An 18,134-nucleotide genomic window follows, 5' to 3' on the forward strand; every position below is an offset into this window, starting at 1 on the left:
GCTAGGGTTCTGTCCTCATCATGGTTCAGGGACACTGGGTGATGGTGGGTTGGGGTCCCTCCCTCATCAGGGACACTGGGTGATGGGGGGCCAGGGTCCCTCCCTCATCAGGGGCACTGGGTGATGGGGGACTAGGATTCTGCCCTTATCATGGTTCAGGGACACTGGGTGATGGTGGGTCGGGGTCCCTCCCTCATCAGGGACACTGGGTGATAGGGGGCTGTGGTCCCTCCCTCATCATGGTTCAGGGACACTGGGTGATGGGGAGCCGGGGTCCCTCCTTCATCAGGGACACTGGGTGATGGGAGGCCCCAAGCTAGTCCCCTCAGCTGCCCTTATGTCTGCCCATGTCACCTCGCACTCATAGTGGCCCAGGTCCTCCTTGTTGGCCGCCAAGATCTCCAACACCAGCAGGCCACTGCGGGGCTCGTTCAGGGTTCGGTATTTGCCGCTGGGTGTCAGCAGGGCCCCGTCCTTGTACCATCTATGGCAAACCCTACAGTGTGAGGCAGAGCCACCCCAGCCTCCCCGACTTCAGACCCTCCCCAGCCCCCGCAGTCTGGGCTTGCACATGGAGCCCACCCACACTTTGCCAGCATCCAGCAGACCCTGTCCCAGCCCCCACACTGCCTGGCCTACCTGATCTGGGGGTGTGGGGCACCTTCGATGGTACAGGTGACCTGAACGTCCTCTCCCTCCACAAAGGGCACTGCCCGGACCTTTTTCACAAACCGTGGGGGTACTGTGGGGCCACCGAGTGGTGGAAGGGGAAGAGATATAGAGAGAGACACCATGATGGAGAGGGACCCTACTCCACCAGTGAGTTCCCCAGATGTGGTCGGAATCCACATGGCCACCATCAGCCCCACCCGCAGGCCTGTGCCCCCCCCATTGAGTCCCCAAGGTAGAGCAGGGTCCAGATGCCCCACACCCCAGCCTCCCTCCCAGGGCTCACCTTGCACCAGTATCTTGCCTAGGGTGCTGGCATTGCCAGCAGCACTGGCTGCGAAGCACATGTACTGGCCGGAGTCCACGCCAGTCAGGTTGTCCAGAATGAGGGCACATGAGCCATCGGGGTCCTCGATGAGGATGTGGTGAGGGTCCACTTCCACTGGCTTCCCGTCTGGAAAGGAAGGCAGGGCTGTCACGGAGGAGACCCTGCTGGGGACAGGAGGCTGGCCTGCCTTGGGGGTTGCAGTCATGGGGCAGCGATGGAGGAGCACTTCTGGAGCATGGACCCCTGGCGGGGAGCCTGGCTGGCCAAGCTGACCCAGAGTGCCATTTCCTTCTCCAGACCTCCATGTCCCCTGTGCAGCCTTGCAAAGTAGGCTCCTAGCTGGAGGTAGGGGCCGGGCAGAGGGACCTGGCCCCAACAGACGATGTCTCATTCTGGCACGCAGACCTTCACTCATCTGCCCATTGATTCCATTACTCCCCAGGACCCCACCCAATAGACACGCTCAGACACTGCCCATGTCCCTCATCACTACCCAACTGAATGTCTCCAGCCATCATGCGATTCTCCCCTGCGTGGAGGCCAGGAGAGGTGCATCTTTCCCCGCAAGGAACTGTGTCCTCCACAAATACCTAAAACTTCACAGGGGACCTTGTATGTGCCAAATGAGGCTGTTTAAATAACAGTTCATAAGCAGCATCATGACCCCTAACTCAGAGGAACCCGTGCCAACTGTTTTTAAGCCATGTCAAGTGACCCAGTCACTTTGGGGAAGAGGACACAGGCAGGCCTGCTAGCAGCCCCATAGAAGTCCAGCGTCTCCTAGAACCTGAGGTTTCTCCCCTGGGGGGGCAACCCACTGCCTGCAGCTAACATCTGGCCCCAAACGTGGGGACTGGCATATGCGGCTCCAGCCAGAAGGCCTTGTTTTCTATCTGTATCTGGCTGGCCTCGTGGTTTCCAAGCGGGGAAACACCCCAGACCCTTCATGCTTCGGTGACAAGGGACACGGTCAGGGACGAGGTGTTCCAGAAGCGAGAGGAGGAGGAAGATAAACAGAAAACAGAAGGCCCCACTGGGCCAGGTAACAGGACCCACAGGTCTGTGGAGTCGGTGGCAGACAGCACAAGGTCCACTGGGCAGGAAACCACCTCCCGCCCCTTCCCCCCCACCGCCGCCATGGCCTGTGGAGGAAGAGCCGTGGGGCCGGAGGCTGCAGTCTGGGCACCGAGAAGCAGGGTGAAAAGCGGATCTCTGGGTGGTGCTTTGGCTAATACGCTCCCTCCTGACGCCTGACGTTGACTGGCTTCCTAACAAACATGAGAGCCCATGCTGGGTGCAGTCACCAAGTCCGGATGGGCAGAAGGCAGGAGGGCCAGCACCTGGGCTGGGAGGCCGGGCACCGGAAGTTTGTGAAGGACTCCTTCGGATGACAGCAGAGGAGCCATGTCCCCACAGGGAGCCTTTGATGCCCGTCCTGTGGGCTGGTGGAACCTGCGTGGCATCCATAATGTTGTGACAGGCTGGAGGAGGAGGTGAGTGGAGGGCTATAGGAGCATTCTGACAGGTGGCCCTGAGAAAGACTGGGGGATGTGACTGCTGCTCTGGGCCAGAAGGAGCCCCATCAGCAAGGTCACCACCTTGCGGGGGGTCCCCAGCCAACCAAGGGGCACAGAGCCTCGGACAGTGATGTGACGTGGCTGCTAAGTCAACATCCCCGAAGCCAAAACAGTATTTGCAGAGATGCTGCTCCAGACGGAATTTTGGGTGAGCCCCAAACACGGGACATTACTGAGCTGCGGAAGTGTGTTGTGTCTTCCTGCTTCTCCACCCTGACCTGACAGGTGAACCTTGGTCCCCTGTGCCCAGAGACCCCAGGCAGGGAGAGGTAGGATTTTCACAGCACCTGCATCCACTCACAGGATTTGAATGTCACCTTGAGGCCAAGTCAGAGTTCTGTGGCTGCAACTTCTACCTCTGGACCCAAGGTTTGCGGAATGCAGTTTCCGGGGCCAGAGGAAATGTGGGGAGGGGACATTCCAGTGTGGACTCTCCAGGCGCAGAGGTGGCAGCAGCCACCAGAGGGAGCAGGTGGCTGGGCAAAGGCAACTGCTCCTATGGCTCCAGTAGGTGTAGACAGGCTGCTGTAAGGGGATCCCCCGTGCAGAGCAATGGATCCTGCTCTTCCACCCTCAGGCACGCAGGCACCAGGACCTCTCCGCATTCTCGAGGCGAGGTCTCTGATTCGTGTCCGGGGCCCTCCATTCTGGACATGTGGCCCCTGTGGGTGGGTCAGCACTTGCCCCTCTCTGCTCCTAACATGGGAAGCGTCCACCCATGACATTCTGCCGTTCTGCTGGCTGGCAAGTCAGAAGTCTCCCCACGCTGAGTTCCTCCATTTCAATAACCAACCTTTACCTCTTCGATGCCTACAAAGGGGACCCCCACCTACAGACTCATGTACTGGGACAGAACCTTCTAGGGGACCTTCCCTCCAATTCCCCCTCCCCCGCCCTGTCATCCAGCTAAGGGGAGACCCAGGCTATGCAGTGAGCGCAGCAGCGGTCCAGGCCACATGGCGGGGAGCCGGGTCCCAGTTCCATGGGCAGAGCTCAGGGCCAACTGTGTGGCTCCACTGGCGATGCTCTTCGCAGTGAAGACTGCTATGTGCCCACCAGCCTTGAGCTGTTGCAAAAGACACAGCCTGAGAGGCTACAGACCGGTCAGTTGAAGACCCCTCCATAGGGCAGTGAACGAGGTGAGGTTCTTGCATGGGACACCGCTCAGAGGCCAGGCTGGGGGCGGACTCCCCATCCTGGCAAATCAGTGTCTCCGTCAGATACCGGTGGGGTTTCCTGCCATGACGCTGCTTTGGGTCACAGCAGCTCTGTCCCTACCACATGACTGTGTGCGCTGCGTGTATTGTGACAGCATGTGTCAACACAGGCTGACCATGTGGCTGCCCCCACCTCCTCCATCCACCCCTTGGGGAGGCAGTCTGGTCACTGGACACAGCTATCCCCAGCCAAGTTATCCCCTCCAGAGCACTCACTGTCCACTCCTGGGCAGCACGTCCCCCTTTCCCCTTGGACGTGGGCTCTGGCCAGCACACCCTCCTGGAGGCAGCCTGGCCAAAACAGGTGGCCCCAGGGGTTCGTTCTTGCTTCCAGCAAACTGTATGAACCACTCTGTCCCTCCCAGGATGGAGGGTATGAACCCGTCCTCACAGGTCAAAGGTCTGGCCATGAGGGGACAGCGGGATGGACAGGTACCCTCCCAGGTTCTGTGCAGGGGAGGCAGCTGGGGATGGACCTCCTCAGACCCCAAGACAAGGTGGCTGCAGGGCCTCCCTCCAGAAGACGACCCTGGGGCCGCTCTCCCAAACTGCTGACGGGAACCAGTCCCTGTGTCCCCCAGCTTCAGCCTGTGGCTCTGACCGCAGGACACGGGGAAGGCCCCTCTTGTGTCCCAGCAACACCACCAGTATCCACTCTAGCCCCATCCTCAGCCATGAAGGACAAACCAGTGCCCCTGGCTGCTCAACCCGAGGGCCTGCCCCTGGGACAGCTCCCCAAAACTGGGACTGGACTTGGTTATTCAGACTGAACTGAGGACTTGGAGACCTGTCTGCCAGCCCAAGTGACCCACAGTGAGAGTGTCTCAGTTTACCTGGGGGCCTTGGACCATGTCAGATGGCTGTACTACACTGTGGTTTAGGGCTGGGGCTTAAGGTCACATGTCATTAGCTTGACCTCTGCAGGGGCCGTGACAGGTCACCTGTGCCTGCATGAGTGACCCCGAACAGAGGCCCTGGACACAAGGCCACAAGCCGCAAGGCTCAGAGGGATGTCCCCAAAGGGCCAGACTGAGTGCTGCCACACATGCATGCGGGAGGAACATGCAGTCTGCATAACCACTGGGTGGGGGGACCCTGGGACCCTTCCCCATGTTGCTTTTCCCTTTCCTGCAATAAAGCACACCCTGAGCGGAATGTTCTGCTGAGTTCTGTGAGTCCTTCAGGTGATTCATTGAATCCAAAGCTGGTCGTGACCCCCCCAAAGTGAAGTTGATGCCAGAAGTGGGGTTGGTCCCGGGGACCCCCAGAATACAGCCGGTGTCAGAAGTGGGGATGGTCATAGGGACCCCCAATGTGCAGCTGATGCCAGAAGTGGGGGTGGTCCCCGGGGACCCCCAGAATACAGCCAGTGTCAGAAGTGGGGGTGGTCATGGGGACCCCCAAAGTGAAGCTGATGCCAGAAGTGGGGATGGTCCCCGGGGACCCCCAAGCTGCAGCTGATGCCAGAGTGGGGGTGGTTCCAGAGACCCCAGACTACAGCTTGTGCCAGAAGTGGGGGTGGTCATGGACCCCCAAGCTGCATCTGGTGTCAGAAGTGGGGGTGGTCCCGGGGACCCCCAAGCTGCATCTGCTGTCAGAAGTGGGGGTGGTCCCAGGGACCCCCAAGCTGCATCTGGTGTCAGAAGTGGGGGTGGTCCCATGGAACCCCAGAATGTCAGAAGTGGAGGTGCTCCCAGAGACCCCCAAAGTGCAGCTGATGCCAGAAGTGGGGGTATTCCTGGGGACCCTGACCACAGAGCCAGCCTCAGTGCCCTCTCCCTGCTCCTGGCCTTCTGGTTGCCCACCCAGAGCTCCTGAATGTTCACCAGGGAGGCCTGCCAGCTGCCCCCTCTGCCTCATTTCTCTAGCTGGCCGTGTCGCCTTCATGCCACATGTTTGTCTCCTGGTTTGCCATCTGTCTCCTCCCCTAGACAACCAGCACCCCTTGGCAGGGCCTGGTGCCTGGGACAGGGTGTGAGCCCTCGGAGAGCTAAGGAGTGAGTTTGGGGTGGGTACGATCACTGTGTCGGGATCATGGGTGCACGCCCTCTGACTCTGTCCCACCTCGTCCACCCACGCACCCACCCAGGCTGGCGGTGATTGTGCCCAGCCCCCCAGCAGGCCTCCCCTCATTCCCCAGCCCCTGCCCGGGATGGATTCCCTCCCAGCGCCTCTTCCTGGTGCAGGATCAACATCCCTTGAGCCCCAGGGGCCTACCTTTGTACCAGCTGACGATGGGCTTGGGTGTGCCTGTCACACGGCAGGCCAGCTTGACAGTCTCACCCAGCTCGGCTGTGCAGTCTGCCAGCTCCTCTTCGAAATCTGGGGGTTCTAGGTGCACGCGTGCACACACACAAACACACACACAGGCTTTGAGCTCTTGGTGGGTGGGATAGCCCCCCCTCCCAAGTCCTTGGTGCGTCCCTGGCACAGCCAGAAGCCTCAAGGTCAAAGAGTGAGATTGTTATGGACACCACCCCCTGCGACCTTCCATCCAGGACCTGGGTCCGATGGGAGTCAGGGTGAGTGAGGCAAGCTGGGTGGGTAACAAAGAACTGTGGAGAAAGGGGATCCTCTCTCCTGTCCTAGGTGGGGAAGCCGACCTGGGGTTACCAGGTCCCTCACGTCCCTAACAGTCTGGGTGCCTGTCTTGTGCTGGGGTGGGGGGCTGTGTGAACCCCGAGGCTTCCTGTACTCAGGTCAGGCTCAGGCTCCCAATCTGGCAGCACTGCCATGGCCAGGACACTCACGCCACACGGGCAGGGCCAGGCGCTGCTGGATGCCGCAGATCTCCTTCACCCAGGAATTCTTGGTGATGACCGTCCGCGCCTGCAGCAGATACTTGCGCACAGAGTCCTCTCGCTCGTGCCAAACCTCGAAGGCGCGGTCATCACCCTCCACCTGGTCATTCAGGTCGATGCTGCTCAGCTGTGGGGGGAGGCGGGATGCAAACTGACTGTCTGGAAGCAGGACTCCACACTCCCTGCCCAGCCGGCACCCCCTCTGCCCCACTCGGGCTCCATGGGCACCCGCAAACCTTCATCATGTTCCGGAAGACATAGCTGAAGGTGTCGGTGCGGGAATCCCGTCTGGGCTTGCAGACCACCAGGTGGTGGCGGAACAGGAAGACATGCCGATGGTGGCCCTTCCAGGGCATCCGTGCGCCCGGCGCCCCCTCCCACACGATGAAGTGGCCCTGGGGAGCATTCGGCTCTCAGTCAGCTCGGTACCTGGAGCCCACGTGGCCCCGCCCAGGCCCTCCACCGCGCCCAGCACCCAGCACCCACATAGCTCCGCCAGGCCCTCCACCGTGTCCTCTACCCGGCACCCATGTGGCCCCATCAGGCCCTCCACCCTGCCCTGCACCCGGCGCCCACATGGCCCTGTCAGGCCCTCCACCATGCCCCACACCCTGCACCCGATGGCCCTGCCCAAGCCCTCCACAGCACCCCACACCCCACACCCACATGGCCCCGCACCAGGCCCTCCACCGTACCCCACTCCCCCCACCCACGTGGCCCCGCCAGGCCCTCCACCGTGCCCAGCACCTGGCGGATGGGCTCGCCCAGGGCCTGCAGGGTGCCTGGGTAGTTCTCCATGAGCGACACGTGCAGTTGGTTCTCAGCGCGCTGCGGCAGGGCCGACACCACGGCATACGCCTGCTCCAACAGCGCGCAGTTCTGCCTGTTCCTCGCCTTGTTGCGGATCAGCTCCTGGGGGAGAAGGCGTCAGGCCCGAGCCCCACCGCCCGCCTGTCTGCCTGACCACCCACCAAGGCCAGGGAGGGCGGCCACGCGGCAGCCCTGTACCTTGAGCAGGGCCTGGTACTGCTGGACCCGCTCCACAGGCTGTTCCAGGAAGTGCTGCAGGGGCGGTGGTGGTGGCTGCGAGGGGTCTAAGGCTGACAGCACGTCTTCCGTGTATTTCTGTGGGAACCGCAGCACGGGGTTGGGGACACACATGTGCACCCCCAATGGCCAGTGTTACCAGGGCGGAAAGCTGGAGGGCTGGGGCGTGGGGTACATGCACATGTGCATACATGTGCACTGCTCCTCCCTCCGGTGGGCCTCACACCCTCCTCCTGCCCCCGCGGTGTCACTCTCTGAAGCTGAGCCCAGAGCTTCAGGGGCCCTGCTTTTCTCAGAAAACTATGAGGCGTGGGCTGGGGGGCACCTTGTAGAACTCCTGCACTGCTGTGCTGACCACCGCAGACTCGGCTTGTATGCGGCCTACCAGGAACTCCAGGTACTTCTCAAAGGCCGCCTGGTTCTTGATGAAGCACATGGCCACATCATCATCCGTGTCACACTGCTGCAGCTCCCTCTGGAAGCTGCAGAACAGGGGACAGTGGTCAGGGGGATGGCGAGCCCTCAGGCTGGGGGAGAAACAGGCTGCTGCCCAGGTCTGGGCTGGAGAGGCTGCAGGTGCGGTGTGTGCGGGCATCCACATCTGCACACATGACGTGTGTGTGTCGTGTACACATGCATGCCCACACGTGTCAGAGTGTGCGTCTGAATGCAGGTATGCATGCCTGTGTCTGTGTACACAGAAATGCATGTCGTGGGACGTGCCTGTCATGTGTTTGGAGAAGTTTCTGGAGCGTTCTCACATATGGGTGCTGGCAGCAGGCAAGGATACTACAGGCACTTCTGTGGGCGAGCCAGGTATACATGCCTGTGTTTCTAGGGACATCTGTGCCCTTAAACAGGGGTGTGGTGCACCAGTGGGTAAACCCAGTCAGTGAAGTTCTCTCAGGCATGCGTGAGCATGTGTGCATGTGTGCACGTGCATCACTGATATGCATGCATTCGTCTTTGTGCACTTGTGACTGTCACGTGTGCTTGTACCTTTGTGCATGCCTGGCTGGCCCATGTGCACATGTCTGTGTGCACACCTGGGGGCTCCGGAGCAGCCGTGGGGCCTGCCTACCCACCCACCTGCTGTGGAAATGGCTGATGTCCTGCACATTTCGAAAGATGACAGCCTTCTGGGAGGCCACAGCCACAGGTACATGGGGGCAGCGGTCCAGGTGCTGCATGTGGTGGCTTTGCAGGAACTGCAGCTTGCCCACAAAGGCCTGCTCAGAGCTCAGCAGCTCCTGGATGATGGAGCTGGGAGGGGATGGGGTGAGGAGAGACCCAGGAGCTCCTGAGGGGGGCGGGCGGCCTCCTCCTCCCATGCAGCCCACCGCCGCCCACCTTCAGAACAAGCCCGGCAATGTGGGCAGCACCCCCAAGGCTACCTGGAGGCCACAAAGCCGCTCCTGCCCCTGCCTGCCGGACCCTCACCTTAGCCTTGTCTTGTATTCATCCTCAGACACGGCCTCCCCCGGGAACTCGGGGGCCTCAGTGGGCCCCCACTCGGGTGACAGCTGGTGAGAAAATGGGGGATGGTTGCAGGTGGTCCAGTCTCTGGCCCAGCCCTTCCCTGTGGGAGGACCCAGGGGTCCATCCCAGGACCCCACCCCAGCCATCCGGTACCTTGAGCCGCCTGTCCAGGTAGGCAGGGGACACCCAGCCCTGCCGTGAGGGGCTGGACTTGGTGGGCTTGGTGCGCACAAGCCAGCGCAGCGGGTGGGCAGAGTCCAGCACTTCCACATACTGGCCCTCCCGCAGTGAGATGGCATCCTGCTCGGCCCCCAGGGGCAAGTAGTCAGCCGTGACCACATAGATGTCGAAGATCTGGGGGGGATGATGCCGAGTCAGACGAGAGGGATGCCAGCCTGACCTACCAAGGCCCCCACAGCCCCCACAAAGACCCCAGAGCAGGGAAAACCCAGACTGGAGCCAGCCGGGCCTCCTGAGGCTGCGGGGTGCCTGGCATCACGTTGGGGGAGAAGCCATCCTGAGGTTCCAGAAGTTCCAGGACAAGCTCAACCCAACTCTGCTGATGGAAATCCCATCAGGGTGGCAGTGAGGCCACCCCAGAGGGCCCAGGGGTCCAGGCCATCCCAGGTGGCAGTATTGTGCTCCCACTCCTCCCCCCACCGGTGCCCTGCCCACTGCCTGCCCCCCACTGCCCCATCAGAGCACCTCGCCACGGGAGTCCCCATCCTCCGACTCTGAGGATGACTCCTGGACGCTGGAGGAGGGGCGGGAACGGCCATGCCAGGGGGATGCAGACGGTGTCTTAGATTCCTCATCACTGTCACCTCCAGGCACCTGCAACTTGGCTGGGGGCATAGGGCATGTGATGCCCAGGAAGGGCCTGGCCCATATCCCCTCCCCGTGGGTCCCCAGGGTGCATGGACAAGGGAATTCAGTCACTGCCCCTACCCTTGCCCCACAGCCAGCGGCGCCCTCACCCTGCGTGATCTTGGCCGACACTATCTCTGTGATCTGGGAGGTGAGCTTCTGCAGGAACTCCTCTGTGCCCACCTCAGCCAGGGACAAGTGGCTACGGGCCTCCACCGCCATGGGCTCTCCTGGGGACCAGAAGCTGGCTCAGCTAGCTGCAGGCCCTGCAGACCTGTGCTCTCCAGGCCTGGACCTGGGCTCAAGTGTCAGCAGTGCAGAGGAATGCACAGACTTGGGGCCATCACTGCTGGAAGCTTTGCAGGGTCGGGTCAAGAGTGAATGAGGGCTGCCTGGATGAATGGGGGTCAGCCGAGAAGTGACCCCAAAGGTGGGCAACCAGCACACAGAGCACATGGCCTTCCCTTCTCTACTTCTGTGCAGACTCCCTGCTTTCCATTAAAAAGTTACAAATACCCGAAGGTGCCAGAAGGGCCTGTGCAGGTGGCCAGGAAATGAACCGAAGGACCCTGCTGGGGACAGGGGAGCATCCAGGACAGATCAGGTCTGGATGCTGGCATGCCCAGCACCTGCCTCCTGCACTGCCTTCACCTAGCCATCACTGCCACCTGTGTCCAGGCCAGGCATCCACACAGCCTGCTGGGCGTGAGCTGTGAGCCAAGGGTCAGATCTGCAAGGCTCAGAAATGGCCCTGACACCAACTAGCATTCAAAATCAGGCCCAGGAGAGGGCAGGAAGCCCTGGCCCAGAAAGGACAAGCAGGTATTTCTGGAGCAGCTGTGGCCTGGAGCAGCCTCCTCCATGCCTCACCCCTGCACTGGGTGCATCAACCCCCACCCTGCTCCCTGCTCCCAATCAGCCCATACCTTTCCTCTGCCCAGCAAGATCAGTGAAACCTGCAGGTTCTGACATCTGCGTGGAGACGGCTTGGGTCCTAAAGGGGAGGGGCATCCTGAGGGAATGCTTCAGCCGAAGCCCTGGTGTTACAGTGGGGACACTGAGGCACAGAGAGGGACAGGGCCTGGCCCAAGCCACAGAGTCCTTGAGGGGCAAGGCTGGGCTGCAGTCTGGATGGGGTTCCCTTCCAAGGGCGGCAACGCCCCACTCCCAGGCCTGCTGCTGCTGACCTGCTTCCCCTACTCACCCCTGCAGGAAGGTGGAGATGAGGGCCTCCTTCACCCCAGCATGCTCCTCTGCTGCCCCTGCCTCCTTGGGCACTGTCAGGAGAACAGGATGAGCCTCAGGATGACGCCCCACAGCCCTGAGCCAATTCTGGCGGGGACCTGACCCAGGGTGTCTACCCCCCAGCAGGGACCTTGACCCTGGCCCTTGGGAGCCCCAAGGTGGAGTGTGGCCCAGGAGGAAAACACTCAGGGGGGCAGGAGGCTTCTAGGAGGGTCTCATCCAGCTATGCAGAGCCTACAAGACAGGGGTGGGAGCTGGCCCATGGGGCTCTGTGTTCAGAGGGCCAGCAGGAGAGGGCTCTGGGTCGGGGGCTCAGTGAAGGTCAGCTGCCCGCAGTCACCCACGCCCACTCACGGCCAGAGATGTGCAGGCTAGCAGAGCAGAGGGCCTGGCCAGCGCTGTTGCTGGCGATGCAGGTGTATGTGCCCTGGTGCTGTCTGCCCACATCCAGCAGGACCAGACTGTGCTGCTGTGCAGAGCTGGCCACCGTGTAGCCTGGCGTGTCACGGCCAATCCACAGCACGCCTCGCTCAGCCTCCTCCCGCAGCCAGTGCACGGCTGGGGCCGGGCACCCTGTGGGCGGGAGGGAACAGTGAAGGAGACTTGGGGAGATGGGAAGACTGAAGGGCCTTGGGGGGAGTCGTAGGTAGGAAGAGGGCAGGGCCCTCTCTGATCCTGGGGGAGGGGTCCTAGGTGGGAAGAGGGAGGGGCCCCGCTCAGCCTGGGGGAGGAGTCCCAGGTGGGAAGAGGGAGGGGCCCCGCTGAGCCTGGGGGAGGAGTCCTAGGTGGGAAGAGGGAGGGGCCCCGCTCTGATCCTGAGGGAGGAGTCCTAGGTAGGAAGGGGGCGGGGCCCGCCCTGATCCTGGGTTTGGCTGTTCTTGTCAAGGGGCAGGACAGTAGGAGGGCCCCACCTTCCACCTTCACTGAAAAGGTGATGCTGGAGCCTTTCTTCACTTTCTTGGAGGTGAATCTTTCCAGGAATCGGGGCGGCACCAGCTGCTGGTACACATCTGGAGAAACAGCAAGCATTGGTGATGAATGCATGTCGAACCCCTGCTCCCCATCCTCGGGGCACCAAGGCCCCCCTCCCAGGTCCCAGCCCCATCCCATCTGGAGGTTGGGTCCCCACAGCCTACAGTGCACCCTCCTCCACCTGCGACGCTGTGTCCCTCACTCACGTTGCTGAGCCACCCACCCACCTCTGCCCACCTGAGTCGGCTCACCTGATTCTGGCTTCTCTTCGGGATCTTTGGGGCCTGAAAGAGACAAGAAATGGAAGTCAGGCCTGTAGCACCAGGGGGCCTCCCTCCTCTGGGCGTGTGCACCTGCTGGGGGTAGGAGTCTGTAGGGGTGTCCCACCCACTCTCATACACACAACCCTCCACGGCCCCAAGAGTGTGGGCGTCGATCTGGAGCCAGCACGTGGGGTGGCACCGAAGGGCGAGTGAAGCCTGGGCAGAGCTGGGTCCCTCTGCCACTCCTTCTGGCGTGACCTGGGAGCACCTTGCGATGCTCAGAACTTGGGACAAAGGAGCTCATACCCATCCTCCAAAAGTGACTTCTGACCTCCTCCTCCGCAGTCTCCTGGTGCTCCCACACTTGTGGGTCTGTTTCACTGCCTGCCTGCCCCCACCCAGGCCACTTGCACTGCCCAGGTGGGGACTCCCAGTCCCCCGCACCCACCTCGGACCAGCAGCCGGGCTGATGAGTAGGCGGCGCCCACGGCGTTGCTAATGTAGGCTGAGTACTGGCCAGCATCCTCCTTGGTGACAGATACAACCTCCAGGGTGTGAAGCGTCTTCCTGTCAGCCATGCGGATGTGTGCAGAAGCCGTCAGGGGCTGCCCGTCTTTGAACCAGTACAGCCGTGGCGCTGGGTAGCCTGGGACCACAGGGGACTGGTCAGCACACAGCCCCCGGCCAGCGCGTCCTGCCCTCAGAACCCCCTGGCCCCCATGCCCACCCAGCCTCCACTGTCCAGATGGCGCTCCGGGCCATCTGTCTCTCTTCCTCACCTTTCACTTTGAGCTGGAACTTGGCCAGGCGTGTGCCAGGGGCCACCTGGAGGTCCTTCATCTCCTCCACCACCTGGGGCAGCTGCCCCTCCTCTGAGGTAGACTCCGTGCCCTCTTGCTCCCGGCTGGTGGGAGAACAGAGAAGGGGCATGAGGTGGACCAGCAAGGGGTCAGGCCTGGATGGCTCTTGCAGACCCCTGCTTGCTGGCAGGACACTGCCAGGGCCTGGCTGAGAGCTCCAGGACTCAGGTTCCGTCTGCCCAGGCCAGCACTGCCGCCCCCCTGGGCCTGCACCACCAGCCTGCTGGGTGCTGCCTGGGTCTACATGGACCTCTACCTGGACAGGTAGCCTTGGGCGCTGAAGTAGGAGGAGGTCTCCGTGGCATCGGCCGCAGTTTCATAGTCCGTGCTGGTCACTGGGAGAGGAACAGTGGCTGGAGTGAGCCCTGTGCCCCACCTGCCCAGGCATGGCCCCCCACCAGAGGCTAGCCACCTGGCTCTCAGTGCGAGGTCATCCCTAGGAGCCACTGACACTCCTGGGGGAGAGGCCATGGGGCACATGGTAGACGGTGTCCCCTCCACACCCCAGGCTGTCTCCATGTTTCCAGGCCTGTATCTAACTGCAAGTCCCAACAAATTGTCAATACTGGGTGATGCTGGGCCTTGTGACTGGCAGAGAGCAGCCACAGCTGTATCCTCCAGTCTTCCCCACTAGGGAACAAGGGGTGACATATACAGCCAGCCGTGAAGGAGTAACAGGGTCTGGACTCACCCTCTGCTGTAGGCAGGATGTTCGTGTCCCCTTGACCTCAAATGTGGAAACCTGCAGTGTGCTGGTGTCAAAAGCGGGTGCTCTGGGAGGTAGTCAGGGAGTCAGGAGCTCCTGACAGCAGAGCCCCCACCATGGCAATGGCATTAGTGCCCTGACAGGAAGCAACCCCATGCGAGGAAGAGCTTGACTGCAGCCACGAGCAGTACACTTCTGTTGTTTCTACCACCTGGTCCCTGCTGCAGTAGCCCCGACAGCCTCCCCTTCTCCCATACTGAATATGTGGGACAATGGCTGTGATAGTGTGATTTATAAGAAATACAGACTCGGCCCTTGTCACTGTTCCTGGCTCAGAGGTCCTAAGGCCCTTGGGTTTCCCAACTGAAGACAGCAATGAAGGTGTCACGGTGTTCATAACAAGCCCAAATTCATGTTGTTGTGGTGACTTTAGAAAGCCCCTAGGGATGGCGGCTGGTGGCCTGTGGACCCCACCGTGGGACCAGAGAGTTGGAGGCTTCAGTCCTGCCCCTGACCTCTGGGAAGGGGAGATGGAATCAATCACCAATGGACAATGGGTTAATCGATCATGTCTATGCAAGAAGCCCCCATGAAAACTCAGAGGGACAGTCTCAGCATTGGGGGGGATTGAAGGCTGGGGAGCACGTAGAGATGTGGGGAGAATGACGTGCCTGGAGAGGCATGGAAGCTTCCCATCCCTTCCCCAGCATCTTGATCTGGGCGTCTCTTCTAATGGGCTATCCCTGAGTTATATCCTTTTGTAATAAACCACTAATCTAGCAAGTCAAACATTTCCCTGAGCTCTCTGAGTCCCTCCAGCACATTCATCAGACCCGAGGAGGGGCCGTGGGAACCTGTGATCTGTTGCCTGTGGGTCAGAGCACAGGTGATGTCTGGACTTGGGGTTGGCGTCTGAAGTGGGGGTGGTCTTGTGGGGCTGAGCCTGTGGGGTCTGATGCCATCTCCACATAGATGGGGCCAGAGCTGAGTGAATTGTAGGACCCCCAGCTGGTGTCAGAGAATTTCCTGTTGATCCCTTACAGATAGGAAATAATGGTGAGCCCTGTGATCACCCCAGCTTCCTGCCTTCAGTGTCCAGGTCTAGGAGGGGAAACTGAGGTTGGCAGAGCCAGGTAGACCCTGAGTTGAGGAGACAGAGTTGGCATCCTGGGAGATGAAGGCTGCTGGAGTCCACAGGACAGAAGCCAGAGAAGAGAGAGCTGCACACAGAGAGTGGGGACCCTCTCACTGGAGGGTCAGCAAAGCACTGACTGGCATGTGCACATGGGGAAAGAGACCTCTGAAGGGGCCATGGACACAGTGCGGAGGAAACTATGTTTCTAGTCAGACTGGAAACTTTCACAGTCTGTGGATCAGGTGCTCAGGAAGTCTTTCCTTTCAGTAGAGGGAGGGAATCAGCCCAGCTTCCTGGGCCCCACCTCCGAGGAGGATCTCAAGAAGGTCTGCAGACACACTGATCCTAAAACTCATGTAGAAATGCAAAGGACCCAGAGGCTCAAAACAGTCTTGAACGAGAGCAAAGTTGGAGGACCCACATGTCTAGATTTCAAAACTTACAATGAAGCTACAGCCATCAAGACAGCATGGTGGTGGCATGATGGTCAGATCATGGATAAATGAGACAGAATGAAGAGCCCAGAAATAAACCCACTTGTTTCATGGAAATGAGATTTTGACAAGAGTTCCAGGACCATCTTATGGAGGAAAATAGTCTTTTCCACAAACAGTGCTGGAACATTGGATTTCCACAAGACAAGGATGAATTTGGGCCCTTAGCCTCTCACCATATACAAAAGGCAAACCTAAATGTCAGAGCTAAACCTGTAAAACTCTTAGAGGAAAGCATGGTTGTAAATGTTTATAGCAAAAACTAGGTGATGGTCTTGTAGACATCACAACAAAAGTACAAGCAAGCAAAGGAAAAGTAGTGGACTTCATCAAATTGAAAATTTTGTGTATCAAGAAAGTGGAAAGAAAACCCTCAGAATGGGGAAAAATGTTCAAAAATCATATATTTGATAATGGCCTAGTACGCAGAATATATAAAGAACTCCTACAACTCAAAATCAAAACCCAATCTGAAAATGGGGAAAAGACCTGAGTAGACATTTCCCCCAAAAAACATACACAAATATCCAATAAAAGATACATGAAAAGATACTCAACATCATTAGTCACCAGGAAAATGCAGGTCAAAACCACACTGCTTAGGGCAGCAATTACTAAAAACCCCTGGGTGGCTCAGTCTGGTTGAGTGTCCAACTTTGCCGCAGGTCATGATCTTAAGGTTCGTGGGTTTGAGCCCCACATCAGGCTCTGTGCTGACAGTACAGTATCCTCTGTCTCCCTCCCTCTGCCCATCCCCTGCTTGCTCTCTCTCTCTCTCATAAATAAATAAACATTAAATTTTTTTTAATAAATAAAAAGGTGAATAATAACAAGTACTGATGAGGATGTAGGGAATTCGAACCTGCATCCATTGCTGGTGGGAATTGACAATGGCACAGCCCCTGTAGAGCATGGCCATTCCTCCAAGAGTTAGCCACAGAATTGCCATATGACCACGTGATTCCACTCCTAGGTATGTGTCCAAGAGAACTGAACACGTATGTCACAAAACACAATTACTTGTACACAGATGTGTGCAACAGCATTACTTATAAGACCCAAGACAACTGATGGATAAACACCACCTGATGAATGGATAAGCAGTCCATATACAAGGGAGTATTGTTCAACCTGAAAAACAGATGAGGTACTGATGTATTTTACAACACACATGGATCTCTGGGACATGTTCAGTGACAGGAACCAGACACAAAAGGCCACGTATCATATGATTCCATTTATATGAAATGTCCAGAACAGGCAAACCCACAGAGACAGAAAGTAGTTTAGTGGTCTCCAGGGGCCAGGGAAGGCAGAGTGGGGATTGACAGTGAATGGACACAGGGTTTCTTTCTGGGATGACAGAAATGCTCTGGTGTGGGAAATAAGCATGAGAATTCCCTGAGTTTGGGGGCGCCTGGGTGACTCAGTTAGGTGTCAACTTCAGCTCAGGTCATGATCTCACAGTTCTAGAGTTTGAGCCCCACCTTGGGCTCTGTACTGACAGCTCAGAGCCTGGAGCCTGCTTCGGATTCTCTCTCCCTCTCTCTCTCTCTCTCAATCTCTCTCTGCCCCTCCCCCACTTGCACTCTATCTCTCAAAAATAAGTAAATGTTAAACAAATAAAAATAATAATTCCCTGAGCTTGCACTAATGAGTTAACAAGGCTTAGGATGGAAAGCCGCCTCGACAGGATGAAAGTGTCCGAGACCAGTTAGAGGCGGAAAGCCACTACAGGGTAGAAGCACCCGACTTTAGCTAGAGAAAAGGTGCTTTGTTAGCCTTGAGGCACCCTGCTCCAGCAACCTTACACTTTGGAGACAGGAGCTGCTTGGCTGTATCACCCACAGAGAAACACTGTCCATCTGGTGTATCATTGTGCTTTAATCTCAACTTTTTTTTTCAATATATGAAATTTATTGTCAAATTGGTTTCCATACAACACCCAGTGCTCATCCCAAAAGGTGCCCTCCTCAATTCCCATCACCCACCCTCCCCTCCCACCCACCCCCCATCAACCCTCAGTTTGTTCTCAGTTTTTAAGAGTCTCTTATGCTTTGGCTCTCTCCCACTCTAACCTCTTTTTTTTTTTTTTTTTTTCCTTCCCCGCCTCCATGGGTTTCTGTTAAGTTTCTCAGGATCCACATAAGAGTGAAAACATATGGTATCTGTCTTTCTCTGTATGGCTTATTTCACTTAGCATCACACTCTCCAGTTCCATCCACGTTGTTACAAAGGGCCATATTTCGTTCTTTCTCATTGCCATGTAGTACTCCATTGTGTATATAAACCACAATTTCTTTATCCATTCATCAGTTGGTGGACATTTAGGCTCTTTCCATAATTTGGCTATTGTTGAGAGTGCTGCTATAAACATTGGGGTACAAGTGCCCCTATGCATCAGTACTCCTGTATCCCTTGGGTAAATTCCTAGCAGTGCTATTGCTGGGTCATAGGGTAGGTCTATTTTTAAT

General features: G+C 58.4%; 1 protein-coding gene across 1 annotated transcript in view; it reads right to left on the bottom strand.

Annotated features, from left to right (window-relative positions):
- Nucleotides 1-18,134, bottom strand: part of OBSCN (obscurin, cytoskeletal calmodulin and titin-interacting RhoGEF) — a 164,583-nt gene that overhangs the window by 22,390 nt on the left and 124,059 nt on the right. The window contains 22 exon segments of the mRNA XM_045483580.1: nucleotides 355-484; nucleotides 640-742; nucleotides 956-1,123; nucleotides 6,009-6,122; nucleotides 6,542-6,719; nucleotides 6,829-6,987; nucleotides 7,340-7,504; nucleotides 7,601-7,717; nucleotides 7,965-8,121; nucleotides 8,729-8,902; nucleotides 9,080-9,162; nucleotides 9,272-9,472; nucleotides 9,824-9,963; nucleotides 10,096-10,215; nucleotides 10,912-10,979; nucleotides 11,190-11,262; nucleotides 11,585-11,803; nucleotides 12,142-12,240; nucleotides 12,454-12,486; nucleotides 12,914-13,111; nucleotides 13,245-13,369; nucleotides 13,582-13,660. Of these exon segments, the coding sequence (XP_045339536.1) occupies nucleotides 355-484; nucleotides 640-742; nucleotides 956-1,123; nucleotides 6,009-6,122; nucleotides 6,542-6,719; nucleotides 6,829-6,987; nucleotides 7,340-7,504; nucleotides 7,601-7,717; nucleotides 7,965-8,121; nucleotides 8,729-8,902; nucleotides 9,080-9,162; nucleotides 9,272-9,472; nucleotides 9,824-9,963; nucleotides 10,096-10,215; nucleotides 10,912-10,979; nucleotides 11,190-11,262; nucleotides 11,585-11,803; nucleotides 12,142-12,240; nucleotides 12,454-12,486; nucleotides 12,914-13,111; nucleotides 13,245-13,369; nucleotides 13,582-13,660 (2,903 nt within the window).

The sequence above is a fragment of the Leopardus geoffroyi genome, chromosome A1, assembly GCF_018350155.1.
Source record: "Leopardus geoffroyi isolate Oge1 chromosome A1, O.geoffroyi_Oge1_pat1.0, whole genome shotgun sequence".
Taxonomy (NCBI): Eukaryota; Metazoa; Chordata; class Mammalia; order Carnivora; family Felidae; genus Leopardus; species Leopardus geoffroyi.